Genomic DNA, 17,310 nt, shown 5'->3' on the forward strand with positions numbered 1-17,310 from the left:
CTGGATAAAGATAGCAGAAGGAACGAGACCCGGTAAAGGGATTAAACGGTAAAAGACCTTTAGGGGCAGCCTGTGTTGTCGTCGTTTCAAAACAGCCATTGCGATCTTTGCGCCAAAGAAAATCTTTCATTGGCGCTAGCGTGAGAGCGAGAGAGACAGAAAGGCATTTAAGGCGGTTAGTCAAAATCCGACCCACCGTGGGAATTATCCGAAGTCGATTCCTTTCTTTCATCCTCGCGCAGAGCAAAACCCTTTCGGAACCGAAGAAGGGAGAGATAAAGAGCTGACAGAAGGAGAAGAAGAAGAAGAAGGGGAAAGAAAGCAACCAATAGAAAGAGGAAGCAGAAGGGCAAAAAGTATTTCGACGAGGCTCCGCTGAATACCTTTTTTGCATTTTTTCTCCTTCTCTCGTCGTTTGATTCTCACATACGTTTCCTTTTGTTTGTGCTTTTTGCTTTGCCGTTTCCGCTCCCGCAGCAAATGCAGACGCCGTCTGACGCCGACCGATCTCCGCGCTCCCCGAGAGGGCCGCTCACCGCGGCCGGCGGCCAGCGGAAGATTGCGATCGCCGTCGATCTGAGCGATGAGAGCGCGTACGCCGTGAAATGGGCGGTCCAGAACTACCTACGCCCTGGGGACAACGTCATCCTCCTCCACGTCCGACCGACGAGTGTCCTGTACGGTGCTGACTGGGGCTCAATCGACGTCTCCATGGATACTGACCAGGAGGCGAAGCAGAAGCTCGAGGTTGAGTTCGATACATTCACGACGACGAAGGCGACCGACCTCGCGCAGCCGCTCGTCGATGCGCAGATCCCGTTTCGAATCCACATCGTGAAGGATCACGACATGAAAGAGAGGCTTTGCCTCGAGGTCGAGCGCCTTTGCCTCAGTGCGGTTATTATGGGAAGCAGGGGCATCGGTGCCTCCAGGCGGAACAGCAAGGGCCGGCTAGGCAGCGTCAGCGACTACTGCGTCCACCACTGCGTGTGCCCCGTGGTCGTCGTGCGCTATCCAGACGAAAAGGAAGGTGGAGTGGCTGCTGGAGACGATAACGCACTGGCGAGGGAGACGGAGCTGCATCCGGTGCCGGAGGAGGAGCAGGAATACCATTCCGCTTCCGAGGAGCAGAAAGGTTAGGTTTTTTTAGTCTTCTTGTGTCTGACATTTTGTTAATTTCCATTTATCGAACTGAATGCGCTTGTGGAGAAATTAAAATGTAAGAGAGCTTAGGTTTTGTTTGTCAATGCAACTGCTTCCTCTGTTTCTTTCTTTTTGGTGAGCGTTATCCTGCCTTGGTTCTTCTGTTGCATTGTCCATGCAGGACCATCTGAACGCAAAAATGTTGAATTTCTTCATAAGTTTATGTGTGTGTGTGCTCTTCTTTCTGTTTTGATTCATTAGCACACTAGAGTTTGAAGTTTGGTTTCTTCTCCTAGGGGTGTCGATGATCTGTTTCCGCTGATCATGGACGAGTTTATTTGATTGTGTCCCTTTGATTGACAAGATTGGGATAAAATGCAAGGCTGGGTGCCTTCCAGATTGTATAATGTACATCTTCATCCAATTAATCCTCACAAGTTGTGCTCCTGAACGGATCACATCGTGTCCTCGTATGAAGGCATTTCATTATAAAATGTCTTGTTCTCTTACGGAATTTCTTGGGTAATTTCTGAACTCTGTTACAGATACTGGCGATGTTACGAAGATATTGCAACTTTTTTGCAATAGAATTTCTTGGGTAATTTCTGAACTCTGTTACAGATACTGGCGATGTTACGAAGATATTGCAACTTTTTTGCAACAATTTACAAAAGTGAATGGTGTTACCGTGTTACGTATTTTCCCAGTTGTTGTGATTCTATCTGATATTGCACTAGTTATATATCTTGTTCTTCAATGCTTCCTATTTCTGTAACACATTACCTTGATATTTTAAGTGAGCTATATTCCACCACGAAACTTTAGTTTCCAATTGTCCAATTACTTTTTTCTATATGATTCCTTGAACCACAACTCTCTCGATTTGCCATGTGTTTCAGAACATGACCCTGAGTTGGTGGCGGTCCAGTCGTTATATATTTTCCTATGCGGATATGTAGGAGGAGTATTCTCTGATCCTACAATGGGCAAGAGTTATCAATGTGACTGACAGGACCTGAAACCATTGCCTGAAGGAATGACTGCTAAATTTGTAGGCTAGGCTTTAAATTAAGTGGAAAAGAGTGAAGCTTCTGGTTCATAATTGTATCTTAGACCAGGCTATCTCTTGGAAGCACGACAACTATTACGAGAAATTGTCAAGTGGATTTAAGATTTTTCTTTTTAATTTCTCAATGAAGAAAACATACTCTGCATCTTTTGCTGAACATTTGGAATTCAATTTTTCTATGATATATTTTTAACCATTTTAATTTATGACTATTTATGCGGAAGAGAGTCGAGCATTTTTGCCTTTTTCTTCTAGTTGTACATTGACTTCATCGTTACCGTTTTTTGTTGCCCTGCCTATAGGAAATGCATGTCTGAGATTGGCCATTTTTTTTTAAACAAGCAAACTTACAAACAAACTATTGATCAAATAAATAAATAATGTACCTGTCTCCATGTGCATGCATCTCTAAGTAAACAGGAAATTAGGAAAATAGCCTGTTTCTTCAACATGATTGCATAGTTGTGTTTTGTGGGTCCACAATTAATGTAGTTATAGTGTTTAACTGTTTATGACTCTAGGATTTCCTTTTATGTTGAATCTGAATTCATCTTCAAACAAAAGACATGTCATTAGAAACTCGGTAATGAATTATTGTCATGGTAAAAGAGTATTGGGGCCATGTGACATCTATGCCTTTTATATGACATTTTTATTTGTTTTAATTTATTATGATGGATCATGAATGTCCAGCATATATGCATACAGCTGAATAATGATTTCATTTTCAGTTCATTGGCTTCATTTTTTAGTAAGATAGCTGCACTATTATGCAATCGGACTTGTTCACCTGCTCCTAAGGAATGTAATAAATTGCAAGATGAATCAATGTTCTGAGCACTAAACATTCCTAAGCAGCTAGTGTGATGGTATAACCAATGATTATTGTTCTGAATGCGGAAGGTCATGGCTTTCCTGTACTTGCATTTTAAACTTTTAGTACATTGGATTGCAGTTACACTCCTAATTAACATTCCTGATCTAATTGCTTGATCTTACAAGTGTTGGTTATGAGCTTATGCACTATGGGAACACTAAAATATTTGTTACAAGGTTGTAGTCGAGCAATGAAGTGCACGGAATTTTCTGTGGCCAGAGATTTAGTTGGCTTTTTTAATTTACAGAATAAAATAGCTGAGATGCTGTAATTCAGGCAGCCTATAGGTGTCAAATCAAAACGTTTGTCTGGATAGTGGATTGGAAGCTTATGATTCCAAGGTGTAAATGTATACGTGTTGTTTGATTGAAAATTTGAAACTGCTTGTATTTTGGATTCTTGTCTTTCTCTATACCAAAAGATTCTTGTAATGTTCTGAAGATAGGTTTGCACTAGTAACGCAAATTTTGGCTTATTAAGTTGCTACAACTGAATACTGTTCTTATGCAAATTTATCCTGTATGGTATTAAAAGATACCTTCAGGCTTCGACTATGCATTTATTTATCTTTTGTTACTTTTCATTTGCAGCATAATAATCAATATATTCTCAGAATCTCTAAGGATTTTCTCAATTTTTTTTTCACATTTTTGTTTTCCTGAGACACTTTTTGGGAATTTAAAAACGAAAAATCTAAGGAATGATAGAAAAAGGATGCAAGTAGTAAAGGAAATGAAGAATTTACGTGTTTGCCGCTATTTTTCTTTCAATAAGGTGTTCATAAACGTTCATGGAAGTTTGTTAAATGATATATTATTGTGATAATGTCTTGATATGATTAGGATATAATGCTTTAAAACTCACTTAGTCATCTTGTTGACTCAGCTCGGCTCGGTCCCTACTGGGTGAACAAGGTAGGATAATTGTTTGTGCACAAAACTTGGCATGTCTCCGCGAGGACTCATTTTGACTCACCCTAGTCATGAGTCAAATAAGTGTGTCCCACTTTGCACTTTATAAGTTTGGCAGGTTTACTTAATGACATGGTTGTAACAACTAAGTAGCATAGCTGTAAAATTTAAAAAGCATTAAATTTCCAACAATTTCTCTAGTGGTTTTGAATGTTTCTCTCTGTGTATGTCTCTCTTTAATGTTGCTTTTCCTCTCTCTTTTTTTTCTTCTGGGATCTCTCTCTCTCATAATTACAGCTTCTCTCTCTCTCTCTCATATTTCAGCCATCCCTCTGCTTCTCCCTCTCTTTTTAGTGCCCTGCTTTCTCTCTTTTTTTCGGCTTCTCTCTCTTATCCAATGTATCGCTCTCTCTTTTTCATTTTCAGCATTCCTTTGTTTCACTTTCATGTGAGTTTACAAGTTAACAAAAATAAGTAACAGAAATGAATATTGTTTAGATAATTAGTTATATGTTGGTTTTCTTAAAAAAAAAGTTGACAAAACTGGGCCAAGTGACCGAGTTGACTGGGAAGTTGACCTGCCCAATCATGAGTCATGAATGGATGAGTTGAGTCCCGAGCCACCGGGTTTTAAACCATTGTCAGGATATTACTTGTTTTTGAAATTTTGAAACCGTCCCACCGATAGACAGACACAAATGGGAATCACTGAATCAGTTTATTAGATGATGGTACTGGTACCATGTAGCTGCTTCAAAACCAAATTTGTTCTCCTTGGTCAGATGACCCAGATATTGGCAAATACCTCATGCAGTCAAGAAAAGAGTACCTAACCATGACATTTTGTTTTCTCCTAATGTAATCTTTTGTGCCCTTGTTGCTGATAAAACACAAATGCCGTGATGATGTCCTATTAGGTGATAAGTGGATGATGACTTACTGCAAATTATTTTCACATTTCTCTCTAGTTTTTAACAAGAAACAGGAAAAAGGAAAATAAATGGAAACAAGAAAGGTTAACTTTGTGATATTTCGAAACATTGTCCAAAGTGCAAATTTCACATTTTTTCTTTCTTCCGAAAAGATATTTCTTTGATATATTTTAAATTCTTTGATGTTTCTTTTAGTGTTTTTTTAACTATCTTTTATTTTGTTTAATGCTTTGTAGTAAAATCAGTAGAAAACCGAAATTTCATAATTTTTTTTGTTTTTAATATTTATAATTCATTGACTTCCCTAAGGTTTTTTGAGAAAAATAAACTTCCAGTTGAGTACGTGATAAGAATCCAAGAACGGCATTCATCACGATAGTGCAGATTTAACATAATGATGAAATTGTTGCTAGAAAATCATGAAATTTCAAATTGTCATCATTATTTCATCAAAACTGTCATGCACTTGGAAATAGCTTTTAGCTTAAACACATGTCACACAAGTGTGGGTGTCACTAAGGAGCATTTCAACAAATATAGTTGTGGGAACACGGTGCTATGTGTGTGGATATGTATGTATGTATTTATATGCATGTATATATAGGGTTCTTAGAATGTGAATATCACCACTGAAGCATTAGCTATGCACCAATCTCAATGTTTACATTATGTATGTCCATTGTCATAAAGAATGTTTACTTAAAAGGAATTACCAACTTATAAAGCATATTAGTTGGTTTTTTTGAAAAGCTTGTTTAACATGTCTAGTTACAGCTTACAAGTGCTGCTACAAATATTGTTTTCAGGTATAAAACAGTGAAGTTTTCACAGGTATAATACGTAATGCTGTTTTTCTTGGGAAAATATTGGTAAATTTTAAAAAATTTAAAAATAATAAAGTACGTGTTAAAAATTGTGAAAATAAAAATCTGGTAACTGGAAAATCCGAAAATGTAAACAATGTGAAAAAACGCAAAAAAAAAGGCTAATGAAACGGGTTTTTTTTGCATTTCTTTCATTCTGGCATTTAAAAAAAACGTGTCTTTTTCCCATTTTCTTCCGTTGACTTGTTTTTAATTTTTTTTTTTGCGTTTTTTCAAATAAAACATGTTTTCTGTACCGCTGATTATAACTCATCTAATCATATTGACCAGATGATTGAGATTAATATGGACAAGCACTCGTATTCTTAAAAACCTTTTGTGTATATAATATACATAGTTGTTTAGAAGTCATTGCTTGTATTCTGAAAATCCTACCTGTGCATTCACACTGGTGCGGGATGTGATGATATATATAGAATCGGGACTGCCTACCAAGGCTATCCTTTGATTATTTTTTTTAATCCTTAACAAGTTATATTTCTAATTTCTATCAATGATCCAACAAAAAAGAAAGTAATTTGTTTATTGCCACATCTAAGTTGTTATATATATATATATATATATATATATATATATATATAATAGCAGAGATTTCCCCAAATTTTTTTTTGAGAAAAATAATTTAGCTGAAAAATACCTGATAAAAACTTCGCCGATATTTTCCTGAGAATGATATTTGTGGCTATGATTAAGAGTTAATTTAAGAAAGATGGCTAAAAAATATGTGGCCAATTATCTTAAGGAAAAGGGGATAACCTTGACTTTTATTATGCTATTCAAATTGATGCAATGGGTAGTTTGATAATTGCTTTTGGATGTAAGCATGATGGTGGGAGAAACTCTATTGGAGATGCTTCCTTTGGTATAACCTATAAAACAAATAACTATTTAATGTCCGTTGCGTGAATCACTGGGTTGAATCATTACAATTAGTCAATTGTTTTTGTGTGCCTCCTTTTTATAGATGAAAAACATCATCTTTTGCTTTGGCATTTATGAATGGTTGCAAGCATTGGGTGAGAAATATTTAGTTTCTATTTATTCTAATTAGGACCCTATGATGAACTCCTCAATCAAAAAGGTATTTCTCTATATTGTTCATAGGTTTTGTATTTGACATATACAGCGAAATGTTACTGGCCATGTGAATTAGTTGTATAAGTATTAAAAAATTTCATGATATATGACATAAAATGGCCATTCAAATCAGAACATTTTGAAAAGTTTAAAACTTTATGGGGTGAGTTAGTTATTTCCCACTTTGAAATAAGGTATGTGGGACATGAAGTTGTAGCATACTCGCAAAAGTGGGGTAAACAACATACATTTTCCACATTTATGGCATGGATGTCATCCACTCGTTGTAATGTTTGAAGAAGCTTTTGAAAAATGAAGGTCAAGGAGTTAAAGTATGATTGCAAAATAAACAAAACTTGGTTAAACTTGTAGTTAAAAATACTGGTTTGGGAGGAATATAATTACTCCAAGTCTCCAATAACTTTTCATTTGCTCAGAGAGCAGTTGCTACAGTCATTAGTTAATTACTTACTATAGTGATATTAAAATATGTAAAGTAATTGAGCAACATATGTCTGGAAAAGCCAGTAGATGAGCTTACCTTCTACATAAATTATAGACTTATCTACTTGCATTTGTTTGCTATGGGAGCATTTGGGATTTTATGTCGCCATATTTTTCTATACTGGCACATGAATTATTTAAAGAAATTCCACCAACTTATGTCCTTAAAAGGTGGATAATATGTGCAACGTCGTATAATGAATCATTTGGGCTGTTCAAGTCAAGTAATCAAGGAGTTAGTGTTGATGAGTCATATGATGATAAAGAGACACATTATCCGTGAAGGCAAATAAGCGTTCTAGTCATCTCTTAATTAACAAAGATGATATGAGCATGCCACAAAGGATTTGATTAGTTTTTGTCAAATTGGAAAGCCTTGATCATAAAGTTTCAAGTAAAGAATCCTACTTTAGCAAGCAATCTATGTTTGGGCATGAAAATATATCAACTGACAATAAGGCTAAATATTGAAGCCAACTGATTTTTCTTCAATAGATAATAGAACTCTTACCGACCTATAAGTATGTGCTAACTGCTAAAGGAAGTGAGAGAAATTGAATTAGGTACCCATGAGCGTTAAGTCTTGAGGAGATGTGCTACATGCCAAGATACTTATACAACTGATTCATGTGGTTAGTGACCTTTTAGTATGTGTGCTAAATACAAAACCTGTGAACAGAGTGTTGAAGTACCTTTTTATTTTTGGACTTTACTCCAGAGTCTAGATTAGTGGTAACAATAGTTAACTATTTTTTATTCATTGCTTTGCATTCTTATATTAAATTTTCATGCAAAAGATTCTTCTTTTCGTCTACAAGAAAAATACATCCAAATGTAATTGATTGATAGTGATGATTCACCCTAGTGAATGCCCAAAGGTACCAAATAATTACTTGTTCTATGGGTTGTATCAATTGAAACACCACCTCCAAAATAGTAATAATCTTACCACCCTCTTGCCTCCACCCAAAGGCAATTTCCAAATTGCCCATGAAATCAATTCGAATAGCTTATTAAAAGTCAAAATTCTCTTCTTTTTTTTCTTCAAATAATCAACTACATGTTTGCAATCTTTCCCATAACAATTTTTGTCATTTTGTGACGTGACTTGGTTGGTATTTTGTAAAATGAGCATTTTCAAATTCACTGACTTCATGTGATAAAATATCTATAAACATTTATGGTCTCAAACCAGAACCAATATATGCATTTCTGATCAAATTTGTGTTTTTCAGTGAAACTTATATACACCTTTCGTTTTGACTTTGATGGAGATTACAACACATGATTGTGTTGTATGTAGTATGTCATAGAGCTCATAGTTCAAAGTTCAAACCTTTTTCTCCTCTTTCTATAAAATGTTCATTTTTGCTAGACAACCATATCTTATTAGAACTCTTTTTTTATCCTTTCTTTTCTTCTTTGCACCTTTTTCATTGTATATTGTTTTTCTCCATAAGATTAGACCTCATTTTTCTTATTTGAATTTGTAAATTTACCTATATTTGCATATGTTTTGTAAAACTCAGGAACATCTTTATCACTCTTAAATTTCATGCCAATTGAAGGTTTGTGCAATCGATAGACATTGTTGGAATATACCTTATAAATTCATTACCAAGTGGAAAACTTTCTTCTTGATTTTCTATAAATAGATAATCTTGCTCTAATCCCAGCTCAATATCCTCAATAGCATCAATATGATGTGCATTACCACTCTTTTCCAGCTGACCCAAGTCCCAACATTCCTACGTTCATCTTCAGATAACATTTGTTACTTTTTTGTTTAGACCTACACCATATTTATGACACAAGTAATAACAAGGATAATTCAATTGATGAAGTTTCTTAAATATACAAATAATGTAGGTAAAATAGTAAAATACCCTATCACTGCCAAAAGAATGAGAAAAAAGTACATTACAGCATATGTAGATGGGTTTAACAAGTCAAATTCAGTAGGGAATTGGCGTCTGCACCTGAGTTGTGTTTTGCCTAACAAGGTTCGGCAACCTTTTTGAAGAGTCCTTATTCCTTATATTTTAGGCAAACAAAACATGTATTCGTTATTTACATTCGTAAAATATAAACAGAAAATACCATAAATAAGCATAAAATAGCCCCAAATATTAATTTGCAGCATCAAAGCATGTCTCACACCCGCACCATGTCCAGCCAAGTCCATGTGACATGCATGGTTCATTGTCATTTCTGATTTTTGTCACTTTTAACCTGGATCACACATGAACCTGAACTGTTTACACCAGTTCTAATTATGCTGCGTATTGGAGCGTATTGGCCTTTACATATCATATCAGTCCCTTAACAATAAGGTACAGGTTCAATGCAGGTTTTTTATTTTTTATTTTTTTCATTTTAAGCTTAATTTAAAAATTTTAGTTATTTTTTGAGTTCAAAAGTTGAAAAATAGAGAAATATTGGTTTATACGTATGATATGTATTTGCTGATTCCATATCTGTGAGCAAACCGTAAGCTTTATTAGGTCTTATATATGTATTCGCCTGATTGTTATATTAGCTGCTGGATGAATGTTGCTCCTAATCTTAGTGATGGAATGTGGGCTTATTACTTCGGTAATCTGCCATTTGTTTCTTTTTCACATGTAAAATTAATGGAGTATATCATGTAGGTAAATTAGCTTGATAGTTTGAGGTATGTGTAAGCTGTTCAAATTTTGATGCATTTGTTTTTGCCTATATTGACATGGTGTGGACTGTGTAATTCTAGCACTGATCTTGACTGCTTCATGGTTCTGGTTGGTCAGAGGTGCTAGTATTGAGGCTCAAACGAGTTGGATACGAGTGTGAGTGATACTTAGTACCTGGCTTGAATAAGTTATGGAAGGGCACATGTTGCTTGGGTCTGCTGAAAAAGGATATTGCTGCTGATACACAGAATTTAACTGCAAAAAATATGCCTCCGATCTGGCTCTGCCGTTTCCTTGCCATGTTATTGAATTACTGTGAAGAATAGTGCTTCTGTTGTCCTATAAAACTACAATTGCAAAAATAAGATAAAATTGTGTTATCCATTTCAGCTGTTGTAAATATCTTGAGAAAATAGAAGATCTTTATCTCAGGCAAAAAAGGAAAATATATTATGGAGAGATCGGTTACTACGTCAGATACTATTTGGTTTTGTCTGATATATAATGGCAGTCTGAATGTCAAAAGATCTGAATTATATTACAGAAACTCTGCAGATAACTTGGGAACAGGAGGACGTCATTGCATCTAGTGTATAAATTTGGCTGTGTTCTTTTAGTAAAATTGTCAAATTGTCATTATTTATATTCGTAAAATATTTTATTGTTCCTGAATGTTCTGATATATGTGAAAGGATTGTTGAATATGATACAAGTCCATCTAAATTATTGTTAAATTGCTGGAATGTTGTTGAATATGTATATGCTAAGATTGTGCACCAGCTATTAGCTCTACTGGTGAATGTCCTCATATTGGATCCATTGTTTCATTGTTTGCCATGATAATTTGGTATTTTTGAGCTAATTTTGTTCTTCACTAAATAATATCATTATTCTAGTACTTTTAATTTCAGGTTCTAATCTATGTATCTGATTTCTTGTTTATTGGATTCTCCATCCATTTTCTGTGAGGCTTTGGGTCTGGTTTAATCATGATTGTTTACCAGGTGAGGAGCTCAATAGTATTGGTATCTTGGGCATTGCCTTTCTATTAACCCTAAACTTGTCCAATATAGATGTGCTAATCAGGATTTCTTGCACATGTTGATCTAACGCTTGTTTTATCTTTTGCAAATATTGTGATCTATGTCTCTTTCTTTATAGAACTTTATCTGATTTTTACCTATTTCTACCCTTTTTTGGTTCTTTCGTTGCAGAAAAAGGGACTTGAGTTCGGCTGATAGCAGGACCGTCTCTTTTCATGATAGAAAGTGAGGACCGAGTCTTGGGGGGGTTTTAGGTCGTGGTGCTGTTTAGTGGGAGTTCTAAACTCTTGATCAAGTCCTGGCTTTTTTTTTTTTTAATATTTTTCACTGCAGATAAATTACCTGTGGTTATAGAATCAGGATTACATGTTCATGTATCTTGTTGGGATTTACAGGCATTGTTTTCTTGGGATTTACTGGCATTGTTTCAATGCCACTTTTCAGATTTGCCTTGTTACATGAGTTTGGTGTAACGGCATTTTGCTGTGTGTGTGTGTGTGTGTGTGTGTCTGTGTGTCTGTGTGTGTGCATGTATGTACATTTTCTAGTACACCTGTGCAGCTTAAAGGTGGAAGGTGCTTGTGTATGAAGTCCAACATGGCAATTATTAATCTCTCCACCTGTGATCGGGATTTTCCATTTGCCGTGATCTCTGGAGGGTCAGGATCATAAACATTTGGTTGGTGTAGAACTCTTCTGAAATTTTGAGCCTAGGCCAAATGATGCAGAAAGTGCATTGGATGGCATCAGTCAGAGTTGCTTTACCGTTTTTTTATCGGCTGAAGGTGTGCCTGTCGTTGAACATGGACTGCTACTCAAGGGTTGCGAGGGTCGATGCGTTTCCACTATGGAGTATCGTAATTATGACTATGGTTCTTTGGCGGACAAAAGTGTTGCAACTAAAAAATGTCTGCCTGGTGTTAATCTTGTACGTTGTTCTTTTGATAATGATATCCTGCTATGCACAGGGACTTTCGAAAATGCAGCAAAAGAAGGTCCTTTTCATGAATGGTATGATCTATTTGTCTGTGAGCCGGCCTTCTTCCTTACATCTGAAGTGGCAGCTGAGCTGCCGGCCATCCTTTGTCCGTGATGATAACCTGTGAACTTCCGCGTGCCTTTAGATGTGTCTCATGCTGGTGCGGGTTCGGTTTCTGGTATTGAAATTATCACACAACAATTCTGGGGAAGGTGGGTACCTATAGTGACGACACTCGTGATCAGCATGCCTTAAAAGCAAAGCATCTGCATTTCATTATAGAAAATCAAGCACATGGGGATGGAAACCTTGGCAGAGAACCGTGAATCCTCGTTGCAGGAAGAAAGAGAGAGAGAGCACAGAAAACTCGTACAACTGATTTGCTAATACGGTAAGGCGGGAGTGAGGAGGTCGTATAAAGCATCATGCGCTCGTGCTTTGCCTGGTTGAGTGAACTGCCTCTTGCGATCGTTTGTGCAGCCTGAGTATGCTTTCATCTATCTGTGCTTTTTTTTTCTCTCATCTCGTGTTTGATAAGATGCGGTAGCTGCATCACCAACAGCCCTGCGAAGATATTCAGTCAGCAGGCACCCTGCATAATCAGCATAAAAAAAAACCTAATGATTAAGCAGGGAGCGGTAGATATCCAGACTTTAGTCTATGGTAAACCTTAGTGTATGATGCACTTGACATCATTCTACTGGTGAATAGACGGATAGTGCAAAAACTCGACCGTTTGACAACGAAGGCAAGAGCTGGGCAGGTTAGCATGAGACGTTGATGGTCCCCAACACTCCTCCAACATAGCATGGGTTTGTTCATTTGATTAACTGAGGCAACCTATAACACTGTGGATGTGCTCATGTGAGTGGGATACAGTTTGTAGGTACCATAAATGTCCCAAAAACTAAAACAACAGCATACTTCCATTGAGATGGAAAAATGCTAGAGCTGCTGTTAGTGACCACAATTAGAGGAAGTAATACAGTACCAAAGTAGTTAGAGAGAAAATTCATTGCTAAGTTCTTGAAAAAGCTTCTGGAGATGATAGGTAGAGTTTCCATCTGGAGAACGTCATCCAAATGTATAAGAATTAAGAACATATGATCTGAGGGAGGCAGATGAAGGCAAAAATAGTGAAGTATCAACATGTGAGACCCAAAAGCGAGCTAAGTAAGAAAAGAATTTGAAAGAGAGTAATGCACCCCCAAAGCCTGTATGATGCTATATAATGCCTTCAAAAGTCGGGGTGTATAATGAGGGAGGGATGAATCAAGGAACCTAAGCATAAATCAACCCATTCTAATTAATGAAGAAAAGCACTGTTAACATCCAATTAATGAACAAATCAATTCCACATAGTTGCTAAGATGAGCATTATAACTTATAAGAATGGTAAGTTTGGTTTCGGGGATGAATATTTCAAAATAGTGTACTCCTTCCCACATATAGCCATGAGCAACTAACAATGCCTTGAAGTGTTCAAGAGAAACATCAGCTTTCTATTGCATATTTTAAATCAAATTGCAATTGAAATGCTATATAACAGATCAAGCAAAAAAAAAAAAAAGTCCATGCTATTGTGAAGGAGGGCATGACACTTATTTGGCAGTGCAGTTTGCCATCACAGATCTATAGTAGCTTGGCAATAAGAGAAGTGTTCAACATTTACAAAAGTGGTCAAGATATGCTAAAGATACCAAGTAACTATGGATTGAGAATCTTTCAATTTGGAAGACCCAGTTTGCGACTTGTTAATCACGTTGCAAGTACAGTTGAAATCCGAAGCCTAAGGATCATGAAGTAAAGCTCACTATTGCCAAGTTAGTGGGAAACTAGAGGTGGTCAATGAAGAGGATGGCATGCTAGGGCTCATGTCTGAACAATGCAAAGAGGCTAATAGAAAAATAGACGTACATCTCTAGAAATGAAAATTTTGTCACATGTCGGAGCCAACATTAGTAACTCCTCCTTTGAGCTGCATACCAGGAACATGCACAATTAATATTTGAATGATAGTTCATGAGGCCAATAGTCACGAAGACGGTTAATATCAGCATCCAGAGATATTTAGGAAAGCAAAATTGGGTTTTTGATAAAATTTCTACATATTGGTGATGGAATGGAGAATTTTGGTAGGCATACAATTCATTAGATACACCGCAATGAAAAGCACGGGGAATGTCTGCTTGGGCCATAAATGTCAAGCATGTATCTGACATTTTCCTTTCGTCATATCTCTTTTGCTCATATGGAAACTTACACAACGTCTAATACCACTCTCATGGAAAACTGTTATGTGGTAGAATACCATCCTCCTCAATCGGATTGCAATTGTTTGATCTTGGCAATCAACACATTTTCAACATTCAATTTAAATTGCTTGAATATAGGTAAAACTTCAAATTTATTCGTAAGAAGATAAATCCAATAAAAATGAGAAATGACATCAACAAATGGACCATAGTAAAGCAAACCATTTTCACTGGTCACAGGGGCGAGTGTCCATATCTGATGAGCAATGAGCTCAAGAGGTCTAGGATCTTTACGATTAGTCGAACTAAAAGACAATTTATGACTTTTTCCTGGCACGCTACATAGATGCCTTCCTTGATGGGGAATATAACTAAAATCATGCTTATATTTACTTCACTGTTAAGCCATACAAATGAGGGATGTCCCATGTGTTGATGCCATATATTTGCGGATGCCTTCTCTCGCATGGTAGCCTTCTTCGGTTCAGGCTTCCTCATATTTGGGAGCTAATGGAGACCATGCTTAGACGAGCCTCGTAAAAGTGTTTTCACTATCTCGAGATCCATAACAATATAATGTGAAATAAAAATTCAAAACTAACCTTTTTATCTTTAAGGGACTTTTGAATTGACAATAGATTTCATGTAATATGAGACAAATTTTTTCGGTCAAAACATGATGACGATGCTTAATAATGGATTCCCAGTTGTGAGAAATAATCGAACATGTGATGTGCCTTACCTATATGAACCTGCTCTTGATTGATAACGTATGAAATACATTAATTTTATACATGATTTGCGTGAATTTTACCATTTTTATTACTTTTACACCCATGCTTATGTTGTTTTAGGTGTTACGGAGATGTGGTTCAGATCTCATCGAATTTAGAGTAAAAAAAAAGTTGTTTGGAACTAAAACAATGCATTCTAGGGATTTACGAGAAAACGACCAACTTTTACTTGGTAAAACACACATAGCATTTGGACTTTTGTCACTCGTGTCGTCTATACATTTTGTTCATTTCCCTTAGTTCCTGAAAATTGAGTTGTATGATTTAGAGTGCACTGCATATATAGATTTGATGCTATGACACACAGTATGTGGAATCCATAAGCCGTTCACATGACTTAGAACATGTTCAGTACTAAAGAAGAAAAATATCCAACTCAAGAGAAGTTGATCATCAACTTTCCTGTTTTGATGATTGAATTTGATATAGCTTAAGCAACAACTTTTGTTCTTCGGTTATGCTCAACTTGGTTGTTAATGTTAGTTGTCCCACTAATGTTCTTGAGCATAATATAATCGGGTTATTCAGTCTTTGGTAAACACAATAACAGTAGCCCCCACTAAAATGGAAGCCGACTTTATCAATGGCAACTTTTTTGATACAATAGAAGAAAAGGAGGAGGAGGAAAGAAAGCCTGAACAGTGGAAGAAGAGGATCTGTTCTTTAAGTATGAGGCCAACTCATGAGCATTTAAATTAAGCAGACTTTCATGGCACGAATGATTTCTAGGATAATTTTTTATTTCATCTAAAAAGTTAACTTTACCATGTCAAAGGCAGTCAAACATGAGCTAGTCCTCCACCATCGTAACCAGTTTTTTAATATTTGGGATTAGTGGAGGAAGTCAACATGGAAAGGTCTGACCTTCTTCATCGTGCTTTTTTAGTTTAATACACCCTCGTGTAAGTACACTCATGGAGCATCATAGAGACAATCAAACTTACCTTCATATATTCAGATATAAAATCCCCTTCCTTTTTTCTTTTCAAGTATTTAACTGTGATGATCTTTGACAATGTGCATAGGTGGAGCATTATAGAGACAATCAAACTTGCCTTCATATATTAAGATATGAAAGCCCCTTCCTTTATTCTTTTCAAGTGTTTAACTGTGATGATCTTTGACAATGCGCATAGGTAGGCCTCCCCACTAGAAAGGCATAAGAGAAGCATATGATCTTAAGTCCGTAGTCCATAGTCACATAAGAGAAGCATATGATCTTAAGTCCGTAGTCCATAGTCACAAGAAACGTTGTTTTTTTTTTTCGAAAAAAGTTTACGTATCATGTTTTTTTTTTAAAAAAAAAAACACGATATGTAAATCAGCTATTTAAAACTTAAGAAAACACTATTTTTTGACAAAACCAATAAAATGAAAAAGGAGAAAAACACGTTTTCTTGTGCTACATTTTTTCACGTTTTTTAATGCCAAACTGTTTTAAAATTTTCTAACTTTTTTTCGTTATAAACCTACTTGATATTTGTGTTATTAGTTCTCACTTGTTCTATATTCCCTTTATTTTTATTTTTTTTAATTTATAAAAAAATTTACTGTATTTTTTCTTTTTTTTTTCAAGTCAGCCTCACCGTTTAAAACGCTAGAAAGTTTTGGCAAGAAAATTCTGTGCCTATGAGAGAAGCATATGCTGGATTTGGGCTGGACACCAGCAAGTAGCAGGTGGTCTAAGCTTTTATATATTTAAATCCACAAACAGTTGGCCTAAGGTGTTCCAAGGAGATGCAATTATATCTCATAATTTCCTCGTGATGTGTTTGCCATGTTGGGCACCTTTCCATACATTGAAGACAAAACTAGAACGTTCAATAAGAGCTTCATATACTTCGCTAGTTTGCTGGCTTTGGATGTGGTAGCTGAAGGAGGTTCTTATCAAAAAAGAGAAGAAAAAAGAAACGTTAGAACTAAAATCTACAATCTAAAAATTTCTTTCCTAGTTCTGGTTTTTACACGAAGTGGTAATCAATGTGTACATACTGATTGCAAGTGTGTAAGATGGAGCTGATAGACTTCTGAAGGCCGAAAGATGATCACAAAATCTCGCAAGAACTCACCAGTTGTAGAGATGAGGGTGCAGTCACTATAACATTGTTGAGTTTTGCCGGCAGATGCTGGCTGTTGTGAATTGAGTTTTCATCCGTGAAATAAATCCTCGTGT

At 36.1% G+C, this 17,310-nt stretch overlaps 1 protein-coding gene across 1 annotated transcript; it reads left to right on the forward strand.

Annotated features, from left to right (window-relative positions):
- Window positions 1–164: 164 nt before the first annotated feature.
- On the forward strand, window positions 165–11,552 carry LOC116264122 (universal stress protein PHOS32-like). Its single transcript, XM_031644132.2, has 3 exons — window positions 165–356; window positions 478–1,135; window positions 11,281–11,552. Exons 2-3 carry the CDS (start codon window positions 481–483, stop codon window positions 11,292–11,294), a joined length of 669 nt encoding a protein of 222 aa, XP_031499992.1. The 5' UTR covers window positions 165–356; window positions 478–480; the 3' UTR covers window positions 11,295–11,552.
- The last annotated feature ends 5,758 nt before the right edge of the window (window positions 11,553–17,310 follow it).

The sequence above is a fragment of the Nymphaea colorata genome, chromosome 11 (genome assembly GCF_008831285.2).
Source record: "Nymphaea colorata isolate Beijing-Zhang1983 chromosome 11, ASM883128v2, whole genome shotgun sequence".
Lineage (NCBI taxonomy): Eukaryota > Viridiplantae > Streptophyta > Magnoliopsida > Nymphaeales > Nymphaeaceae > Nymphaea > Nymphaea colorata.